The sequence below is a fragment of the Juglans regia genome, chromosome 12, assembly GCF_001411555.2.
Source record: "Juglans regia cultivar Chandler chromosome 12, Walnut 2.0, whole genome shotgun sequence".
Classification (NCBI taxonomy): domain Eukaryota; kingdom Viridiplantae; phylum Streptophyta; class Magnoliopsida; order Fagales; family Juglandaceae; genus Juglans; species Juglans regia.
In genome coordinates, this window is record NC_049912.1 from 682,258 (window position 1) to 703,132 (window position 20,875).

Consider the following 20,875-nt stretch of genomic DNA (forward strand, 5'->3'; position numbering starts at 1 on the left):
ATAGTATTAAAAAAATTATTTTACGAAAATTTTGAAAAGAAAAGAACTGGAAACGTCTTTTTCTTGCACAAACTTTCCTTTTCTATACTTTTTTAAACCACTAATTTGTAAAGCTGGCTATGACTGTTACACTGTGCCGTTCCCTTTCTGAGCCATATGTTTCCTTTGGAACTATTCAAATTTCAACCATAAAGGGTGTAATTTTTAAAATCATATGTATCCCTTACCCCACTTGGGTATGCAGAAACCTTACTTTATTCCTCCAAAGCAATGATTCTGAGGCTGAGAGTGATAGCTAGAGTAGAGATGGGATATAGTATCTCATGGTTTTTCCCTGTTTTGAAATCCTAATTTTTGTTTTAATTCAAGAAACTAAAAACCAGAATCCCGTTCCTGCTTTTTTAAAAATTAATTTCTAAGAGTTACAAAAATATAAAGTAAAGTCTCAATATCGTTGGTCCGTTTGGATAATGAGTTGAGATGAGATAGTTTTAAATAAGTTGAATAAAATATTATTAGAATATTATTTTTTAATATTATTATTATTTTAAAATTTAAAAAAATTAAATTATTTATTATATTTTATATATAAAAATTTGAGAAATGAAATGAATTGAGAGTGTTTTATTAATCGGCATAAAAGTTTTTTTTTAACCTTAATTAAAGTATTTTTTATATAGTAAACAATAAAGTTTGGGCTTTCTAACACTTTGAAAACAGTTCTTTTAAAGCACAATCTATATAGGTCGGCCTCCGTTTCTATTCCTTCTTGCTTTTCGGCATTTTCTTTCTTTATATTCCACAAATGTCTCCCCCTTGCTGGCCTCTCTCTCCAACTCAAATACCCTTCTTCTTGTTTCTATAAATCTTACCCCTTTTTTCTTGTTACCCTCATAGGAGACTCAAACAGTTCTTAAAAAGAAAAACGTCATCTTTTACGAGCGGAGATGGCAATAAACTGTGGCGCAGAAAGATGGGAACATTCTAAATCAGAGCAAGATCAGGTAGAAGAAGAAGATGAAGATTTATCATTCTGTGATCTTCCGGTCATTAACTATTTGACCAAAGATCAAGACAATCAATCAAGGAAAGAAGAAGATGATGATGCTGCTTTGGATACTGATGAAACCCAAGAAGAGTTTGATTTCAGCTCAAGACGTGGCTCTCTGTTGAAAGAATCAGAAATGTGTTCGGCGGATGAGGTTTTCTTTCAAGGAAGACTCCTCCCACTACGCCTCTCGGTCAGCTCCGACGCCGGTTTAACCGGCTTTCGGCATGAAAGACAAAAGACCAACGGCCGGTGCATATCAAGGTCCGAGTCCTTGGAGCATGGTTCTATGGGTGGGTTTACTAGCAACAGCAGCAGCAGAAGCAGCAGTACCAGAAGTCGCAACTCTTCAAGCAGCACTGCTAGCTCTACCAATTATACGATCAAAACACAAACTTCAAAGCAACGAGTCCAAAACCATTTCCTTACATGCCCAAGCCCCAAACCCCAGATCAGGTTTTCTACTACTAAACAAGGAAATCAAGTTAGCAGAAGCCGGAATTCATCAACGTGGGACTATTTGCGGCTGGGATTGGTACCTACTCCAGAGATTGGACTGCAAGACCTTAAGCTTCGTAGAAACAGCAGTGTCAACAAAAATTCCGACATTCGCAATTGCCGTAATCTTAGTCTTAGTAGTAGTCGCAATAGTGTTACTTCCAAAAACAGTGCTAAGAACAATATTATTAGTGGTAGTCGTGGCGAAAAGAGCCCGCGTAATCCTACGAAAGTGGAGAAGCAGAGGAGGATGCCGGGATTCTTGGAGAAGAGAATAGGAGGACTGTTGAATGGTTGTAAGTGTACAGACGAAGCAGTTTCGTCAAACGTTGTAATCATTAGGAGCAGTAATGTTGCGAGTACATACAGTGAAAGTGCAACGCATGCCAAGAAAGAAAAACTGGTGTTGGAGTTGAAGATAAAAAAGAAACAAGAAGAAAAGCAGCTGGGAAAGCAAGCAATGTCACGCCATCGAACATTTGAATGGCTAAAGGAACTTTCGCATGCAGAGCTATCCCCCTGATGAGGCCCAGGAACTCATTAACAATATATTATGCTTCGCATGCCTGTGTATCGAGTATTCAGTCCCTGCTTTAAAGTTTCATCGTCTTTTTGTTTTGGCTTTTAGTTCAAATTAGATTATGATATAGCAGTGGGGGCTCTGTTATCAAGAAGTTTATCTTTTTTTTTCTTATCTCGAGAGAACGAGGTTCTATATTTGGTTCTTTTTCTTATTTTATTTAAGAATTGCAGTAAATTATTAATGATTGAGAAATGTAGCCGTGATGGGCGGAAATGACGCACCCCAACAGAGTTGGCGGTATCGGTGGTGGTGTTTGTCATGATTAAAGTGTGAACTTTCATGCTTTATGGTTAGATGGTGTGGAATGTGGAAATGGCATGCATGATCTATCACAATTACACACGAGAGAGACAGAGAGTGAGAGAGAGAGAGTTGTGGGAAAGTTAATCATGAAAGAAAGATAGGAAGAGCTGGAAAAAGGTTAAAAGGTGGCTGAAAAAATCAGATGCATCTCCAGACTGGAAAAGGAAAATTGTTGGAAGGGTTTGAGAGGATAAATGAAAAGCTCTTCTTTCCATATTTTCTTTAAGTGGTTTCATGATTCAAATGAATGTAATGGAAACTGTACTTTCTGGGAGAGGGATATTAAAAGCTTGAGCCATCTATGAAGTATGAAGGAATAGGAAACGGGGGAGGAGAGATGGAGATGCCCCTAAAAACTTTGCCAAATTAAAATCTAAATGTTTTTTTTTCCTTAAAACTAAAATTAAAACATATTTAATTTTATAATATATTCACATCAAATCTCATTGCGTTGGTTTATTTCAACACTTTATGAGACATCATCTCATCTTCGCCGTCATCTCATGAGCTACAATGTATTTTTTTTTCTTATACAAAGAAACTAATTAGAAAAATAATTAGTTTTTTTTTCTCCCTTCCTTATCTGCATTCGTCATTTCGAAACCAGCCCTCTCCTTTCTCTCCCTCCCAAACCCCCATTTGCATTGGTTTTAGCAGCACTCGACGCCGACGAAATGGTTTGAAAGGTAAAAAAATTTCTTTTTGGGGCTTCTTTTTGCGATTTCCTTCATTCTTGGCAATCTTTTCTTTAGGTCTGTTTGGCCTGCTTCTATTACGATCCCACATCGACTAAGTATGGCATTGGTTGGTGGTTTATAAACCCCTAGGCACCCTTCCCTTGTAAGCCGATTTTCAAGGGTGAGTTCTACCTAATAGGTTCATAACAAATGGTATCAGAGTCACTCCACGTTTAAGGTCATGTTACGACAGTTGCATTCGTGCAGCATGGGGGTGATGTCGGCATGGTAGTGTTCGTCCGGGACTAGGAAAGACCTAGCTCACAGCCAGCCCGTGTGAGCGTCGGGACCGTCGTAGACGTCGGCTGCGAAGCGTGGTGGTTGTTACGATCACACATCGACTAAGTATGAGATTGGTTTGTGGTTTATAATCCCTTATGCATCATTCCCTTGTAAGCCAAATTTTGAGGATGAGTTCTACCTAGTGGGTTCATAACGATTTTGGATGGGTGTGAAAGCCCCAAAACATCGTCTTCTGTTTGGCCTGTGGTCATGGAACCTGCATGACTATTTTTTGCAAAACACTTTGTTCTCATGACTAGAACTCTTGAAAGCTAGAAAGATGATGCAAAAGTTGTGATGGTATTAACTGAAAGCCACAGAGAACCTCAAGAAGATTCAACATGCCGACGGCTGAGGCTGAAAATCTTCCCAGTTCTTTTCTATTTTGAGCTCCACTTTTTTCATTTTTTTTCCTGGACCAAGAAGTGGATGGTGAAAGCACCAAAAGGGCCCCTCATTCACAAAACTATATACGAAGATGGGGGGGGCTCGGGAGGGAGAGAAAGGAGATCAGGGCTGGCTTTGAAATGAAAAAGTAGATGGGGGAGGGAGAGGGAGAGAAGGAAGGAGAGGGCATCGAGTGCATGCAATGCAGAGTTCCTAATCTTGGAATGCCTATGTGGGCCTCAAGCTTTTCTCTTTATTGAATCTGTTTATGGGTTGAAAAATATTGTTTGTAGTGCTTGTTGATTAATGGAATTCTTGTTATATATATATATATATATATATATATATGGATCATACGTACATTTATAGAGATGATATATGATAACCTTTTGAAGTAAAAAACGTGATTTCATTTCATAGTATCATCCAATACATAGTTTGTCTTGTAATACAAATGTGGAACTTTCTGGAGGACCATCCTTGATCCATACCACCTTCTCTCTAACGTCTATTGCTAACTTTGCTAATTCATGGGCTACGATATTGCTTTCTCTACATGTATATTATATTTTCCACTCTGGTCTACTGTTGAATACTCTTTTAATCTCTTCTATAAGCTGTCCATACCAAGTCCAATTCTCTTCTTTACTATTTACAGCCTTTACCACCACTAAAGCATCTCCTTCAAATATAACTCTATCTATGTTCAACTCTGTACAAAGTTGCATAGCCCTCCAAAGAGCATAGATCTCAGCAGTAATGGGCTGAGATACTCTTAGCTAACTCGTGCAAAGTGTAGCTAGAATCTCCCCCTCCCCATCTCTCATAACAATCTCTGCCCCCATTTTTTGATTTTATGAATAAAACAAGGCGTCCCAATTCACCTTCAACTCACTACCTTCTAGTTTCCCCCATTTGGCTGCATTTTGAATTATCCCTTTGTTCCTTCTGTGCCAACTGGTACTCTTCAAGGCTCACCATCGCTATTCTTGCAAACATACTCGGACAAGTAAATTTATCCTCAAAGATCAGCTTGTTTCTTCTGAACCATATGCCTCTCAACATGACTACTATATTTTCCAAGTCCTTTTCTTTTAACTTTTGCACCATTATTCCCCATAAAGCAAAGAAATCAGTTTCACAACAAGCCCATTTTTGCACTGGACTAACAGGTTCTGCCCAAACATTAGAAGAAGCCACACAACTCCAGAGAGTGGCACACAGGCTGCTCCTCTCTATTGCAGATAGGGCACAATGCACTTTTTATGATCTTTCTTCTAACTAGGCTTTTCCTTGTAGGTAGGCAGCCATTTACAACTTTCCAAATGAAGTTTTTGACCACCCCAAGTACATTCATTTTCCAAATTTCTTTCCAAAAACCACCATTGTTTGCTATGCTAGAGGGTTCACCTTTCTGCATCTTCTTTAGGCACATGTCAAGATGATATGCACTTTTAACTAAAAACACCCCTGACTTTGAGCAACCCCAGATCTGTTTATCTTCGAGACCCATTTGGCTAAGAGGTATTTGGCACACCCTATCTGCATCTTCCTTACCCAACACCACCTGAATGAAATCTTCCTTCCATACACCTTTTATCGCATCCATATTCCTCCACTTTTGCTTGCGTATTCAAACAATTAACTGGGCCTTGAATGCCTCTGCAAGAGGAAGGGGTTACATCTGTCTTCCCATATCTTTATGCTTTTATCATTCCCTACCCTCCACACTAATCCTTGTTTTAGTAGACCCAATGCTCTCCATATAGTTCTCCACATTACAGAGGCGCTGTTACGGAAATTCAGTTCCAAGATTTTAGTTTTCCTTTTACTGCTTTCCAAATAAGGGAACTAAGGCATTGACTTGCCTTATTTTGTTAGTTTAAATTTGTTAAGTTGGCGCCGTTCGCGTGCGTTGTTCACGTACGTGCGTTCGAATAAGTATTGTTAATTTCTTTCCTTGTAAGTTACTGCTATAAGTTGGGAAGAATTATTGGAATAAGATAAGGATTATTACAGCAATTAGTTGCAGAGGTGGGTTCCCTCACAAAACAAACCAACATTTATCTTGTACTTATTCACCATAGGTAAGGCACGCTGGTTGGATCCAGCATCCTTTCCAGTAGACCCTCCAGTTACTCGCTCGCTTGCTCGTGCTCGTAACAAATTGGCATCAGAGCAGGTCATGTCGGATTCTAGAATGGAGCATTTAGAACAACAGATGGCTAATTTCGGAAGCATTATGGAACGACTCATGAAGAGAGTTGAAGAAACTAGTGCGAAGGTGGATTCTCTGGCGGACAAGAATTTTGGCGAGGGAGAAGGATTTGGATCACGAAATAGACGAGGAAGGAATAATGGAGGGCACAACTCAGCGGTTCCAAAACTAGCTAAGTTGGACTTTCCTAGATACAATGGTTTGGATGACCCGACCAGCTGGATTTATCGCGTTGAGCAATTTTTTGAATACCAACAAGCAGAGGAAGATGAAAAACTACCTTTGGCCGCATATCACCTAAAGGGCGAGGTGCAAATGTGGTATCAACTATTCAAAGACACTGAAGAGATTAATTCATGGGAGGCACTGAAGGGTGGACTTCGTATTCGGTATGGACCGACGATGTTCGAAGATCACTTCGGTTCATTGAGTAAACTGCGGCAGACGGGAACGGTTCGGGAGTACCAACTGCAATTTGAGCAATTATTGAGTCGTGTAGGTGAACTGGCCCCAACCCACCAGCTGGGGTGTTTCATAAGCGGATTAAAAGAACCAGTGCGAACCGACGTCCAAGCTGCTAGACCGACGTCTATCACGGACGCTATTGGCTTGGCCCATTTGTTTGAAACAAGACATGCTAAGAGACCTTTGGTGGTGGAAGCCAGGCGAACATCGAACATGGAGCCGATGCCACCCCCATTACCTTCAGCAAATTTGGCGAGAAACAAAACAGCAACCATAAAACGGTTGAGTCCAAGCGAAATACAAGATAGAAAAAAAAGAGGACTATGTTTTAACTGTGATGAAAACTTTACGCTAGGCCATCGGTGTAAGAAGTTGTTTCTCATTGAGGGAATATTTTTAAATGAAGGAGAAATGGAGGACGATGAAAAGGAAGGGTTGTTGGGCAGCGAGCATGAACCGATGATTTCACTCCACGCCATTGTGGGATCAACTTCACCGCAAACCATGAGGATCAGAGGAGTAGTGAAGGGGGGCAGGGCATTACGGTTTTGCTGGACACTGGGAGTTCCCACAATTTTTTGAATACCTCATTTGTTGAAGCAATGGGTTTACCACAACAAAACATGCGTGGGATGAAGGTAATGATAGCCAATGGTGAAAAATTAGATTGTAAGGGAAGGTGTGATGAGGTTCAAATATCTCTTCAGTGTATTTGGTTTTCCATCGATTTTTTTCTATTAGCTATTGAAGGTTGTGACGCAGTTCTCGGCACGCAATGGATGCGGACGTTGGGACCCATTTGTTTGGATTTCAATAAAATGGTTATGAATTTCGAATATTAGGGTAGGCGGATTGAGTTGAAGGGGATCAAAGGTCCTTTGCACAAGGTGGTGGAAGGAGGAGTTGCGACCAAAGAATTAAGGCGGAAGAAAACTGGTTTGCTGTGCCAGTTGCTTCCTTCCGAGCGGCAGAGCGCGAATACGCAAAACCAAAATTCTTACATAAAATTGGGTGCTAATTTTGCAGGTCCCTCAAAGCTTACCACTGGTTTGAAGGCCATGTTACAGGAGTTCCACAGTCTATTTACAGAATCGAAGGATCTTCCTCCTAATCGAACTCACAATCACAAGATAACGTTGAAGCAGGGTACAGGGCTTGTTAACGTGAGGCCATACCGCTACCCACATTACATAAAGGGGGAAATAGAGAAACTCATCACCAGCTTGCTACAGTCCGGCATGGTGCAACCAAGTAGCAGCCCATATTCTTCTCCGGTATTGATGGTGAAAAAGAAAGATGGATCGTGGCGATTATGTGTGGATTATAGAGCTCTCAACTTGATCACAATAAAGGATAAATTTCCGATACCCGTCATAGATGAACTACTCGATGAATTAAACGGAGCAAAGGTATTCTCGAAGCTTGATCTACGCTCTGGATACCATCAGATAAGGATGCATGGGGCCGATGTTGAAAAGACGGCTTTTCGCACACATCATGGGCACTACGAGTTCCTCGTTATGCCATTCGGACTGACAAATGCTCCAGCAACATTTCAGTCCTTGATGAACGAGATTTTCAAGCCAATTTTGCGAAGGTATGTCTTGGTTTTTTTCGACGATATTTTAATATATAGTTGAAATTGGGAGGAACATTTAACACACCTCAAGAATGTTTTAAAAATGTTGCAAGCTAACCAACTGTATGTGAGGATGGAAAAGTGTCAGTTTGGGCAGGAACAAGTAAGTTACTTGGGACATTTATATCTGATAAAGGCGTCTCCATGGACCCAGAAAAAATCGCTGCCATGAATAAATGGCCCCGGCCTCAGTCCGTTAAAGAGTTACGCGGTTTTCTTGGGTTGACGGGATATTACCGGAAATTCATTCGCCATTACGGGATGATAGCAGGGCCCTTAACTCAGCTTTTAAAAAAGGACAACTTCAAGTGGAATGAGCAAGCAGAAGAAGCATTTCATAAACTCAAGCGAGCCATGACCACGGGACCAGTACTAGTACTTCCTAATTTTTCCTTGCCCTTTGTTGTGGAATGTGACGCGTCGGGGACAGGTTTGGGGGCGGTACTCATGCAAGAAGGTAAACCTGTGGCCTAATACAGCAAGTCCTTACAAGGTCGTAACCTGAGTAAATCTACTTATGAGAAGGAAGTCATGGCATTGGTAGCTGCCATTCAAAGGTGGAGACCGTATTTGCTTGGGGCCAAGTTCATTGTCCGGACTGATCACAAGAGTTTGAGGCATTTGTGGGACCAAACTATCACCACTGAAGCTCAACAAAAATGGCTTGTGAAATTGATTGGGTATGATTTTGTTATTGAGTATAAGAGGGGAAGGGAGAACTCAGCTGCAAATGGGCTGTCTAGGTGCAATGAGAATGAACTTTCAGTTGGGCAAGAAGCTCGAATCTTTGCAATCAGTAGTCCCTTACCCAGTTGGACAGACACAATCAAAGAGGAAATCGAGAACAGTGACGAGCTGAAGACATTCAAGCTGGGGAGGCCGTGGGTCCCTGGGGGTATAAAGCTGGACTGATTCTCTTCAAGGATCATATTTACTTGTCAGCCAACTCTGCTCTCATTCCTATTATTCTTAATGAGTTCCATGCAGGCACACACGAGAGCTTTCATAAGATGTGGCAGCGATTAAAGGCGGTATTTTATTGGCCCGGGGCAAGATCACATATTAAAAAATTTATTCGAGAATGCGATGTGTGCCAACGGCATAAGAGCCAGCACACCAAACCAGCCGGACTTTTACAACCGTTGCCAATACCAACAGTTGTGTGGTCAGAAATTTCAATGGATTTTGTCACTGGACTACCGAGTTCTCATGGAAAAAATGTTATTTTCGTGGTTGTTGATCGCTTGTCAAAGTTTGCTCACTTTATACCTCTCAAACAGCCATTGTCAGCGTCGGTAGTGGCCCAAGTTTTTTTTGAGAACATTTTTAAATTGTATGGACTGCCGACTTCAATTGTTTGTGATCGTGACCCCACTTTCACTAGCAGGTTCTGGCTGGAGTTGTTCCAGATGCAGGGGATTAAATTTAATTTTAGTTCCTCATATCATCCACAAACGGATGGCCAAACCGAGGTGGTTAATCGAACATTGGAAATGTATTTGAGATGTTTTACTAGTGAGTCACCAGTGAGTTGGGTTAAATGGCTGCCATGGGTGGAGTATGTTTACAATACCAGTGCACATTCTAGCACGGGAAGAACCCCATACGAAGTTGTCTATGGCCGAAGACCTCCCACTCTTTTATCTTATGTGCATGGCACGGCCAAGGTGGAATCTGTAGCACAAACATTGGAAGAGAGGGACCGACTGATTAAGGAAGTACGCCTCAAGCTCCAGCAAGCTCAGAATAGAATGAAGGTCCAGTATGACAAGAGACATAAAGAAAAGAGTTTCCAGCTAGGAGAAATCGTCTATGTGCGCCTTCAGCCGTATAGGCAGCAAACGGTGGAAAGAAGATCTAACATGAAATTATCGGCTAAATACTATGGACCCTTCAAGATTATTGAGCGAGTGGGACAAGTAGCTTATCGGTTGGAATTACCGCAGGGAGCACGAATTCACCCTGTTTTTCATGTGTCCCTCTTGAAGTTAAAGCTCGGGCAAAACACGGCAACAACTACTGAATTACCAGGGATTCAGCTCAGCACACCACCAATTTCACCGGAGGCCATTTTATCTCAGCGTGGGCTTGGACAGAAGGCTGAAGTTCTAGTCCACTGGAAGGATAGCAATCCGACGGAGGCCACCTGGGAGAACCTGACAATGGTTAAGGGTAAATTTCCGGATTTTTTTCCTTGAGGACAAGAAAAATTTGAAGAAGGAGGGAATGTTACGGAAATTCAGTTCCAAGATTTTAGTTTTCCTTTTACTACTTTCCGAATTAGGGAACAAAGGCATTGACTTGCCTTATTTTGTTAGTTTAAATTTGTTAAGTTGGCGCCGTTCGCGTGCGTTGTTCACATACGTGCGTTCGAATAAGTAATGTTAATTTCTTTCCTTGTAAGTTACTGCTATAAGTTGGGAAGAATTATTGGAATAAGATAAGGATTATTACAGCAATTAGTTGCAAAGGTGGGTTCCCTCACAAAACAAACCAACATTTATCTTGTACTTATTCACCATAGGTAAGGCACGCTGGTTGGATCCAGCATCCTTTCCAGTAGACCCTCCAGTTACTCGCTCGCTTGCTCGTGCTCGTAACAGGCGCTATGGCCTAATTTGCATGTAACAGGTCCTACTTCTTATAATACTTTTCTTTTAAGATCTTTGCAGCCAATGATCTCGAGTTAGTGAGCAGCCTCCAACCTTGTTTTGTGAGCATAGCTCTGTTAAAGCAATTTAGATCATTGAATCCCATTCATCCTCTTCTTCTGGGGCCCCCATTTTATCCCAGCTCTTCCAATGAATTTTCTTCTCACTTTGTTTTTGAACCCACCACATCTGGCCATCATAGCTAAGATCTCATTACATAATCTCTTAGGTAGTTTAAAAACACTCATATGTTATATAGGGATTGGTTGAATGACAACCTTCAGAAGGTTTTCCTTTCTAGATTGAGAAAGAAATTGGTTTTTCCAGTTATTGAGTCGTTTTCGAATCCTTTCTTTATACCTTTAAAAGTATTATACTTGGATCTCCCTTCAAGGGTGTAAAAAAAAAAATCGGTGAACCGATAAATTGGACCGGACCCGATTCGGTCTGGTATTGAGTTTGGTTCGGTCCAATACCGGTTTTATTTTTCTTAAAATCGGTTAAAATCGGTTTGGTTCCAATTTTTCTTTTTCTAAAACCGGATCAGATTTAACCGGACCCGTTCATATATATATATTATAATTTTTTATATTGTATATAATTTTTATATATAATATATAATTATATATAAAATAGTTTTGTATTATATGGTAAATTACTAATTAATATAATATTAATTTTAAAATCTTATATCACTATAGTCTATAATACAATTATAATATATATTATAATATACTACAATATATTATTATTATAGTATTATATACTATAATATACTATTATATATATTATATAATATATTAAAATAAAAAAAGGGGACCGAACCGACCGGAACCAGTAAAATTGGAAGTACCGGTTTAGGAAGATAACTAATGCGGAATCGGTTCTTGAAATGCAAAACCAATGCATACTGGTTCAGCCTCAAATTTTTACTGAAACTGGACCAGTTACACCCCTACTACCTACCATATAGTGCAGACCTAAGTATTTTTCACAATTCCCACTACTTCCTGCTCCAACTCCTTCCATACTTCCATAGCTCCTTCCATAATCCTTTTCTTCACCTACTCCTTTGAATTACCACTAAAAAAATCGAAGTTTTCTGCTTATTAAGACATTGCCCAAATGCTTACTCCGACTTCTCAAGTATCTAATTGATGCATTTCCATTTCTCATAGGTGGCTCTACAGAAAACTATGTAGTCATCTGCAAACATTAAGTGATTCACTTTTGTCCCACCCCTAGCAACTATAGCTCTTCTTATTTCCCTTTTGCTTTTAGCAATGTTTAACGTGGTACTCAAGCCTTCTACATATAACAAGAATAAGTATTGTGACAAAGGATCCCCTGCCTTAATCTTCTAGTAAGAAAAACTCTCTCCTGGCACTCCATTCACAAGCGCAGAATATGTAACTATAGTAACACAGTTAATTATCAACTTTATCCACTTTTCACCAAAGCCCATTTTCCTCATAACAGCCTCCAAATAAGCCCATTTCACTTAATCATATGCCTTGGACATGTCGAGTTTAAGGGCCATGCTCCATGTCTTCCCTCTTTGTCTATTTTTCATAGTATATAAAACCTCATATGCCACTATGAAATTTTTTGAGACCAATCTTCCTTGGATAAAAGCGCTTTGCTACTGGGAAATGATGGCTAGTAGTATCTTTTTGAGTCTGTTTGCTAGGGTCTTTACTATAATCTTGTAGATTATGTTGCATAGACTAATGAGCCTATATTCACTAAGTTGTAAGGGGGTCTTAACATCAAGGGAAGCAATTGAAGCCTATCTGAAGTTTTTAGACACTCGGGTGACAAGAGAGATGAATGAATGCCTACAATAGGAGTTTACATAGGGGTGGGCAGCAGGGCCCCGCCCCAGCTGCCCCGCCCCGCCCTGCATAGAGAGGGCATAGCGGGGGGGATGACCCCAACAGGGCCTCGCCCCCGCCCTCGCCCCCGCTCCACATTAAAAAAAAAAATTATTTATATATATTAAATAAATATATTGTATATAGATATACATAATTTATAAAAGACTTAAAATTATATTCAAGTCATTGGATTGCTTTGGCCTCCTAGGCCAATCTTTATATAGGAGGCCAAGATAATACAATAGTCATCCTTAAGCAATGTGAGACTTAGTAGTAAGTCTCACATTGCTTAAGGATGACTATTGTTTTGCCTTAGCCTCCTATATAAAGGTTGGTTTAGGAGGTCAAATTAATCCAAAATCTAACTCTAATGAGTTTAAATTTTTTTTATATTTATAAATTTTAATTTATTATTTAAATTATATTATAATTTGGGTCTAAAAAAATATTTTTAGACTAATTTTTTTTTTTAACATAATGTGGTGCCTAGGCGGGGGGCGGGGGGCGGGGAGGGGGTGCCCCCGCTCCGCACCATGCGGATAGCACCCTTAAGTTTACAAAAGGAGAGATAGAGGCAACAATGAAGTAGATAGACCCTTTGAAGTCACCTGGACAAGATAGTTTTGGGGCATGCTTTTACCAGGAATATTGGAGTATCATTGGTGATGAGGTATGTAATGTTGTACTAAATTTCTTAAGGGGTGGGGAGATGATGCAGTTAATGAATTTTACTCGTATTGTTCTAATACTTATATATGATAACCTAGTTTTAAATCATATACAATAATGTGGACGACTGAAATAAGATAAGATTATATAGATATTAATTCCAAAAATGAAAGAAGAAAAAAGTTATTATTCCTCCTTTCGAGCAATAGAGGGAACCTTTCAAATTTGTAGATTTCCTGTTGAGTGGTAGATGTGTTCAGCCCTTCAGTTCTTCACCCTTAATCCTTTAGGCTTTGTTTGAATAATCAGATGAAATGAGATAAAAAAATTTATAAATAGTAGTGAGATAGTTTGTGAATAGTAGTGAAATAGTTTGAGTTAAGATTTGTATTTGGTTTTGGGAAATAATAGAAAAAAAATTGAATAAGAATACTATCAAGTTAAAATATTGTTAGAATATAATTTTTTGATATAATTCTTGTTTTGAAATTTGAAAAAGTTGAATTATTTTTTTTGTTTTGAGTGGAAGTTTGGAAAAATTGTAATGATTAGATGAAAAAGTATCAATAGAGATTGAAAAGTATTTGTATTTGAATAATGTTTAGATGTTGAGATGAGATGAGACCAACTGCATATCTAAACGGGACCTAATCTTGATATAATTTGACATTAAGATTATAAAGTTCTTTTCATTATAAAGTAAATCAAATATTTTATCATAAACTACGTTAATTTATAATTTCTTTTATCATATCTTTTTATTCATCCAAATTAAATTGGATTGCGACTCACCTCACTACCTTACCATATTTAGATGTCTAAAAGATTGAGAGCACTGGCATCTAGCTCTCTATACACACTTATTCTCCACATTTTGGCAATTTATTTGGGAGAAACTCTCATTTCCTCCTCCTATTCGATTCCCCATTTTAGGGTTTAACTTTACACTATATATAGTGCTTCCCCATCTATGGGGAACGACTGTAACTCCATTTCATTCTGCTCTACCATTTTGGACCTTTGTAACTCTGTTGTTGAATGTTGAGGTTAATCTCGATAACCCTAGCCCACTATTACAAATTGATTTCTGTGTATGCTTCTCTAGGGTTTCTAATAGAAATTTGTGAGCAGGTTTTGGAAAAAAATTTGTATAATTAGTGACCAAATTTTGGTTGTTTGATTTGTGATTTGTGAAATTGATGTCTTTTACTATTCAATCTAGCTTTTCCATTTCAGTGTGCTATGAAGTTGACATTCTACTTTGTTTCACTGGGGCTGAGTGTTTGTGCTTGTTTGATTTGTGTTTTCTAACATTTATGCCTTATGCTATTCAATCTAGCTTTGCCATTTCATTATGCCTTTATGTTGACATGCTTATGCTTTAGGGTTAATTACACTTTGCCCCCTCCAACTATCACCAAATTCACAATGTGCCCCCGAAACTATTGATTGCATCAAAGTGGACCCTCTTACTTTAATAACGTCTCAATCCCCCCCTTCCGTCTACGATGAGAGTTAAATCAAACGGAAAACTCACCCACGTGCTTCTCACATGCTAATCCTTCATTGCAAAGACAAAATCACCCCTCACTCCATCGGTTTCCATTTCCCCAAACTGAACTTCATATTCAAAAATCCCCAAATCCATGGCCAAAACGACTCGTTTTATTAATGCCGAAAAATGGTTTTGTTTCAAAGTGAAGAACGTCTGTCTTGAAGCCATTAGGAGCGATGGAGAAATAAGCTAGGGTCAACTGCAAAGAAGGTGGGCAACGACGAACCCTAACAAAGCTGCCAACCACGGTGTGAGCTGCCGACCACGACGTCGGTGTTCCCTTCGAACTGTTAGTGACTCCATTGCAGAGGAGTTTTTTTGTAGAGCTCTCATTCAAATTGCTTTCTCCATCGCAGGTACCTTAGTGATTGTTAATATTGATAACAAATCTCCCGCCTTGATGTAGTTTAAGAATACTATAAATGACTGTACGTTGTAAGGTGAAAAAATGATTCGAGTTTATTGTAGCTCAAGAATGCTATAAATGATTGTACATTGTAACTCAACAATGTTCCAATTTAATTGCCATGATATTGATTCGATACCATGCTTAGATAATATTCTAGTTTAGTTTGTTAAGATTCTTTTCTCCTTTTGTATAAAGCTGCAGTAGTCTGTAAAGAATAATATTGATTCAAGTCTATAGAGTAGAAATGTTTTGGCTCATCAACCTCTCTTTTAACTGTTTCATTTCTACACTCATAATCCTGACATATTTCAGCAGGTTGTGAAAGATGTCTACTGGTTCATCTAGTACAAGCTGGGGTGGTAAAGCACCACTAGATGGCCCATTTTGCCGTTGCAATCTACGAGCACGTCTAAGAGTGTCAACTACTGATGATAATTACAAAAGGAAGTTCTGGAGATGCCCATATTGGACTCCTGGTTGTTAACATGGGAGTGGAGACAGGTTTTGTACATTTTTTTATTGGGTAGATGATGACCATTGCTCCACGTGCGAAGATGTGGTTGGCCAGCTACGAGATAGACTCCGGATACGAAGTCGTGAGTTGAAGATTGAGAAATCCGAATTGGAGGCTAACTTAGTGATGGAGAGGGAGCGTAGGGAGCATATCCAAGAGTTATGCAATAAGTTGAAGGAAAAATCTACGGAATTGGAGGCTAAGTTAGTGATGGAGAGGGAGCACATGAAACATATCCAACAGTTTTTGTATGAGGAGAAAGAAAAATCTAAATATTTGCACAAGAAATACAATAATTGCACATGGTGTGGTGTCATTGTAATTGTTCTAGTTATTGCTGTTATCTACATGAAAATGTCTCATTATGCTGATGAAGGTCCTCGTTACTTGATGATAGCGTAGGATTGGTTAATGTAATTTTTTGGATGTGTATTGACTGTGGTTGTTGTTTTGAATTTAATTGTTGTATTGAACATCACTTGTTGTATGTAATTTGGTTATGGAGTGAATTTTGTGACAACAACTTACTGTGTTGATAATGATTAATAATAATATCACCCTACATATCAAAATCCCTCAATTGGAACAGCAAGTCAATATTGCCAACAAATATTGTCACTCTAATAATGTCACCCTACTATAGACCATTACAACAAAAGTTTTCCAATAACAGTAATGTCATTAAGCCCTAACTACACCATTATAACAACAAGTCAATATTGCCAATTTGGTCGCTTCTGTTTCCCCTTTTTATCTTCGTTCATCCTCTCCACACGTGAAGATGACTCTACATTCTTCCCTTTTTGCACTGATGCATTAGCCTTGGCAGGAGGCACTTGGGGCTTGGGTGGCAGTTGACCAACTCTGAATTGCATGCCTCCCCTTCCAGGATTGCCCCAAGAACACAGTCTTCCTTGTGCTGGATTGCTTGTATCAACGTCTAAGTCCACAAACACAGGTCTACGTGTACTAGTCTGTGAGTGGTGGCCCCCAAGTCTTGCAGACCGCCTCCTGGGTGGTCGTTTGGCCAACATCTTTACACGACCCATATTGACTTGCAGTTGATTACTTTGGCCTGCCTGCGAAGTCTCTGACAAGGGAGTTTGCACTGTTGGACTTGTTTGCCATGTTGCCTGTGAAAGCGACGAAGGTGGAGCGTTCCCAGTTTGCATAGATTGGGTTGTTGGCTGTGAAGGCTCTGACATTGGAGGTTGTGAAATGACCTAGTACCACATTTAAATGTAAATTAACATTCTCAACATTTTCAAGCAATATGTAAATGAATACCGTATAGTAAATAAGGAAGAAGTAGCCACTAACTTGTTCATCTGGAAATGAAGGAGCTTGAAATTCTGCTGCAGAAGTGGAGGAGGGTGTGCCTGCGTTCCCACGCGGACATTTTCTTTTGTTGTGACCAACTTGATTACATCTCGAACAGGTCATATGCACACCAGTTTTTCTCAACTTGTTTGCTCCTTGTCGATCGTCCTCATTTCTTCTTCGATGTTTCTTTGGCCTCCCGGGTTGTTTCCTAACCTCAGGAGCAGTAGGCTTCTCGTATGTGGTAGTGAGCCACTGATCCTCACTTGGCATAGGGTAAATTAAAGGCTCGTATGCTGCCCTCCACATCTCCACACTATAGTAATGATGCACATATCCCTTGGGATCTTGGTCAGAATACACAATACATGTGTATGCATGCGGGCATGGAATACCTGTGATGTCCCATCTCAAACATGAACAGGTCCTCTTTTCCAAATCAACCACATATTGCCTACCAGCATTGTTAACTTCAAACTGACCACATCCTGCATACGTTGGAGTACAATAGATGGACAAATCATGCATAAGTTCAAGCTTTGCAACTATCCGAGGCGTGATTGTATTCTCCCATTTACTAATTGCTTCCATTTTCAACTGATATCGTGCCATCAGTTTCTTCCGTATGGTCTCCACCATAGTCACAATTGGCTTATCACGTGCTTGCAGAATATACGCGTTGAAACATTCACTAAGATTATTCACTACCAAGTCAGACTTTGAAAATGTGTTAAACCATGCTCTAGACCATTGTGATGGGTCTATAACCTTTAGGTAGTCATATGCAGGCTGACTGAGGGCTTTCAGTTCCTCCATAGCTCTCTCAAAGTCCCTCTCTGTGTATGCTGTAGCTGCCTGCCACAATTTCTCCTTTAAAGCCACACCCCTGTGGCCAGCATCTCGAAAATTGGCATATAAATGCCTGACACAAATACGGCTGTCATTGTAAGGCACCAACTCCTCCATTGCTGGTTTTAAACCCTACAAAAAATATTCAATAAGTGGCTCATTTAATAAGTTTTAGTTAATAGAATATATTGAAATATTTATAAAATTACCTTTTGTCTATCACTGATAAATGTCCACCCACCTTCAGGTTGCTGTCCAAGATCGGATATAAGTGTCTCAATAAACCATCCCCAACTATCCTTTAACTCTGCCTCCACAATGGCCATTGCAATTGGGTACATGTTATCATTTGCATCCCTACCAACAGCACATAGGAGCTGCCCCTTAAATGGTCATTTTAAGAAACAACCGTCCAAACCAATCAATGGTCTACAACCAGCCTTAAAACCCTCTCTACAGGCTGCCAATCCTACATACATCCTTTGAAAAATAGGAGGTAACTCAGGAGCTATTCGTTCCACCCTAACTAACAAACAACTACCTTGGTTCCTTTGTTTCAGGGTCTCACAATAGTCCCATACCTTGGCATACTGTTCTCTATGGCTGCCAAATATGGTAAACTGAGCCTTCACTCGAGCACGATACAACTTCATTTTAGGAACTTCCACTCCCCACTTTCTCTTAATCTCATCAGTAAGTGCTTTGATAGGCACATTAGGTTGGCTTATAAACAGTGGCATCATCTTATCTGCAATCCAAGATGATGTGACAATAGGGTTCTTATAACTCCTACTACAATCATGTCTTGGGTTTATATACTTTATCTGGAAAGTTTGTTGCCCTCTAATCCAAGACCCATAAACCCGGTAAGGACATTTAGGGGTATTGCAGACAACAGTAACCCTATCCCCATCATTCTTTGCAAATTTTATCGATTTACCTATATTTAGGTTCAACCTCCTTATTGTCTCTCTAAACTGTGCTGTAGATCCAAACTTCATTCCAACAGATATTTTTGGCTTCTCCAAGTCAACAGCTTGAAACTCGGGAAACTTAAAATCATGATGTCCTTCGTCACCACTATGGACAGGAGATTGAAGGACGTCACTTGGTGTCATATCAGAACAATTACCTGCTAATTGTTAAAGCAAGCATTGTTTAGCAAGTTCTGAAAAATGAACACTAAAATAATAAACAAGAAAATAGAAGAGTATACCTATGTCATCCTCCTCTGGCCACCTTGGACCACTTCTGTCTTGATTCCTCCCTTCATCCTCCTCATCCTCAGCATCTGAGGAAGATTGTGGCTCTTTATCATCAACTGTCACTTGAGACTCAACACCTTTACTCCTTGGTTGTGCAGGCTTTGACCTCGATGTTCCCACTGTATTGACATCAATGTCATACAACTCATCCTCACTACTCAACACTTCTTTCCAAAATGGATCATTAAGTCCAAGGCGACGTGCTTCTGCTTCCTCCTCATCCTCACTCACATCCTCCTCGACATGATGATCATGCAAAGAAGACTGGTGCACTGAAGTTCGAGAATGAGACACAAGATACAAATGAGCCACTTGTTGATCCTGAAGCGCAGCCACCATAGACAGCACATCATGGTCAGATGTAAGCAATTTAAGACCATTGTGCATCCTCAAGCTAGGGTGTCTATAGTAGACTAGGTCACCTGGATGGTAACCATACTTGGCCATAATCGTCTGTATCTCAATCCATGATAGTTGATCCTCATCATATGGTTCATGGTACACATCAGTCTTACCCCCAACATATTCCCCATTCTGCCGCCTATCAATTATCCCACCATGATGGACTTGAAATAACAAATTTCTCGTAGCCATCCTACAAAATATTGTCTATTAAATTAGTCATGGACCGTAGTCAATTATTAGACCAACCATAAAGTAAACAAAAGTAAACTATTGGACCAAACGGATAAATTTGGTCATTTTCCTATGCAAGAGACCACCTCTGTGGTCCCTCTGTCACAACCCGACAATAAAGATAACAACAACACACTCATGTTATTGTGTTCTCAAACTGGGACAACTAACGCCACTCAGCAATGCACTAGCGTCATATTAGGAAGCATACAACATTGGACCCACCTATGTGCAATATTGGAGGGGGACATAATAAAAAACAGTACACTTTAACATTCCAAATTACTCAGTTTTACACGAAAAATATACAAATTCGATGAAGACAAAGATGGAGTCATTTTGAGATGGACTCACCTCTGCGACACCCACTGCGCGAAGAAGACAGATACCAACTCGATGAAGATGAACGAAAATATTTTATGAAGCCACTAAGATTGGTGCGAGGACGAACGAACACCAATGCGAACAACAATCGATTGATGGTCACTGGTTTCCGAGTTAGGGTTTTCGAATTTCAGATTTGGGGATTTTTGAATATGAAGTTCAGTTTGGGGAAATGGAAACCGATGGAGTGAGGGGTGATTTTGTCTTTGCATTGAAGGATTAGCATGTGAGAAGCACGTGGGTGAGTTTTCCGTTTGATTTAACTCTCATCATAGACGGAAGGGGGGGATTGGGACGTTATTAAAGTAAGAGGGTCCACTTTGATGCAATCAATAGTTTCGGGGGCACATTGTGAATTTGGTGATAGTTGGAGGGGGCAAAGTGTAATTAACCCTATGCTTTATTTTACTGCCAGTGAGCAACCCATACACATTCTATGCTTCTTTGATATCTGTTTCGTGAACTTTGAGTTGATACTTTTCCTAATCAATCTAGTAAAGCCACTGAAAGTGTGCCTAGAATTTGACATACCATATGCTTTGTTTCACTGTCTCTGACCAACCCATACCATTTCACTGCTTCATTT

General features: G+C 39.7%; 2 protein-coding genes across 2 annotated transcripts; both read right to left on the reverse strand.

The window, feature by feature from the left end:
* Positions 1-16,548: 16,548 nt before the first annotated feature.
* LOC118343963 lies at positions 16,549-17,971 on the reverse strand. The gene is made up of 2 exons (XM_035683463.1): positions 17,156-17,971; positions 16,549-17,058 (listed from the first exon to the last, which is right to left on the reverse strand). The coding sequence occupies exons 1-2, from the start codon at positions 17,969-17,971 to the stop codon at positions 16,549-16,551; spliced, it is 1,326 nt and encodes a 441-aa protein (XP_035539356.1).
* Positions 17,972-18,425: 454 nt separating this feature from the next.
* LOC118343964 lies at positions 18,426-19,863 on the reverse strand. Its single transcript, XM_035683465.1, has 3 exons — positions 19,221-19,863; positions 18,586-19,136; positions 18,426-18,473 (listed from the first exon to the last, which is right to left on the reverse strand). Exons 1-3 carry the CDS (start codon positions 19,861-19,863, stop codon positions 18,426-18,428), a joined length of 1,242 nt encoding a protein of 413 aa, XP_035539358.1.
* Between the last annotated feature and the right edge of the window lie 1,012 nt (positions 19,864-20,875).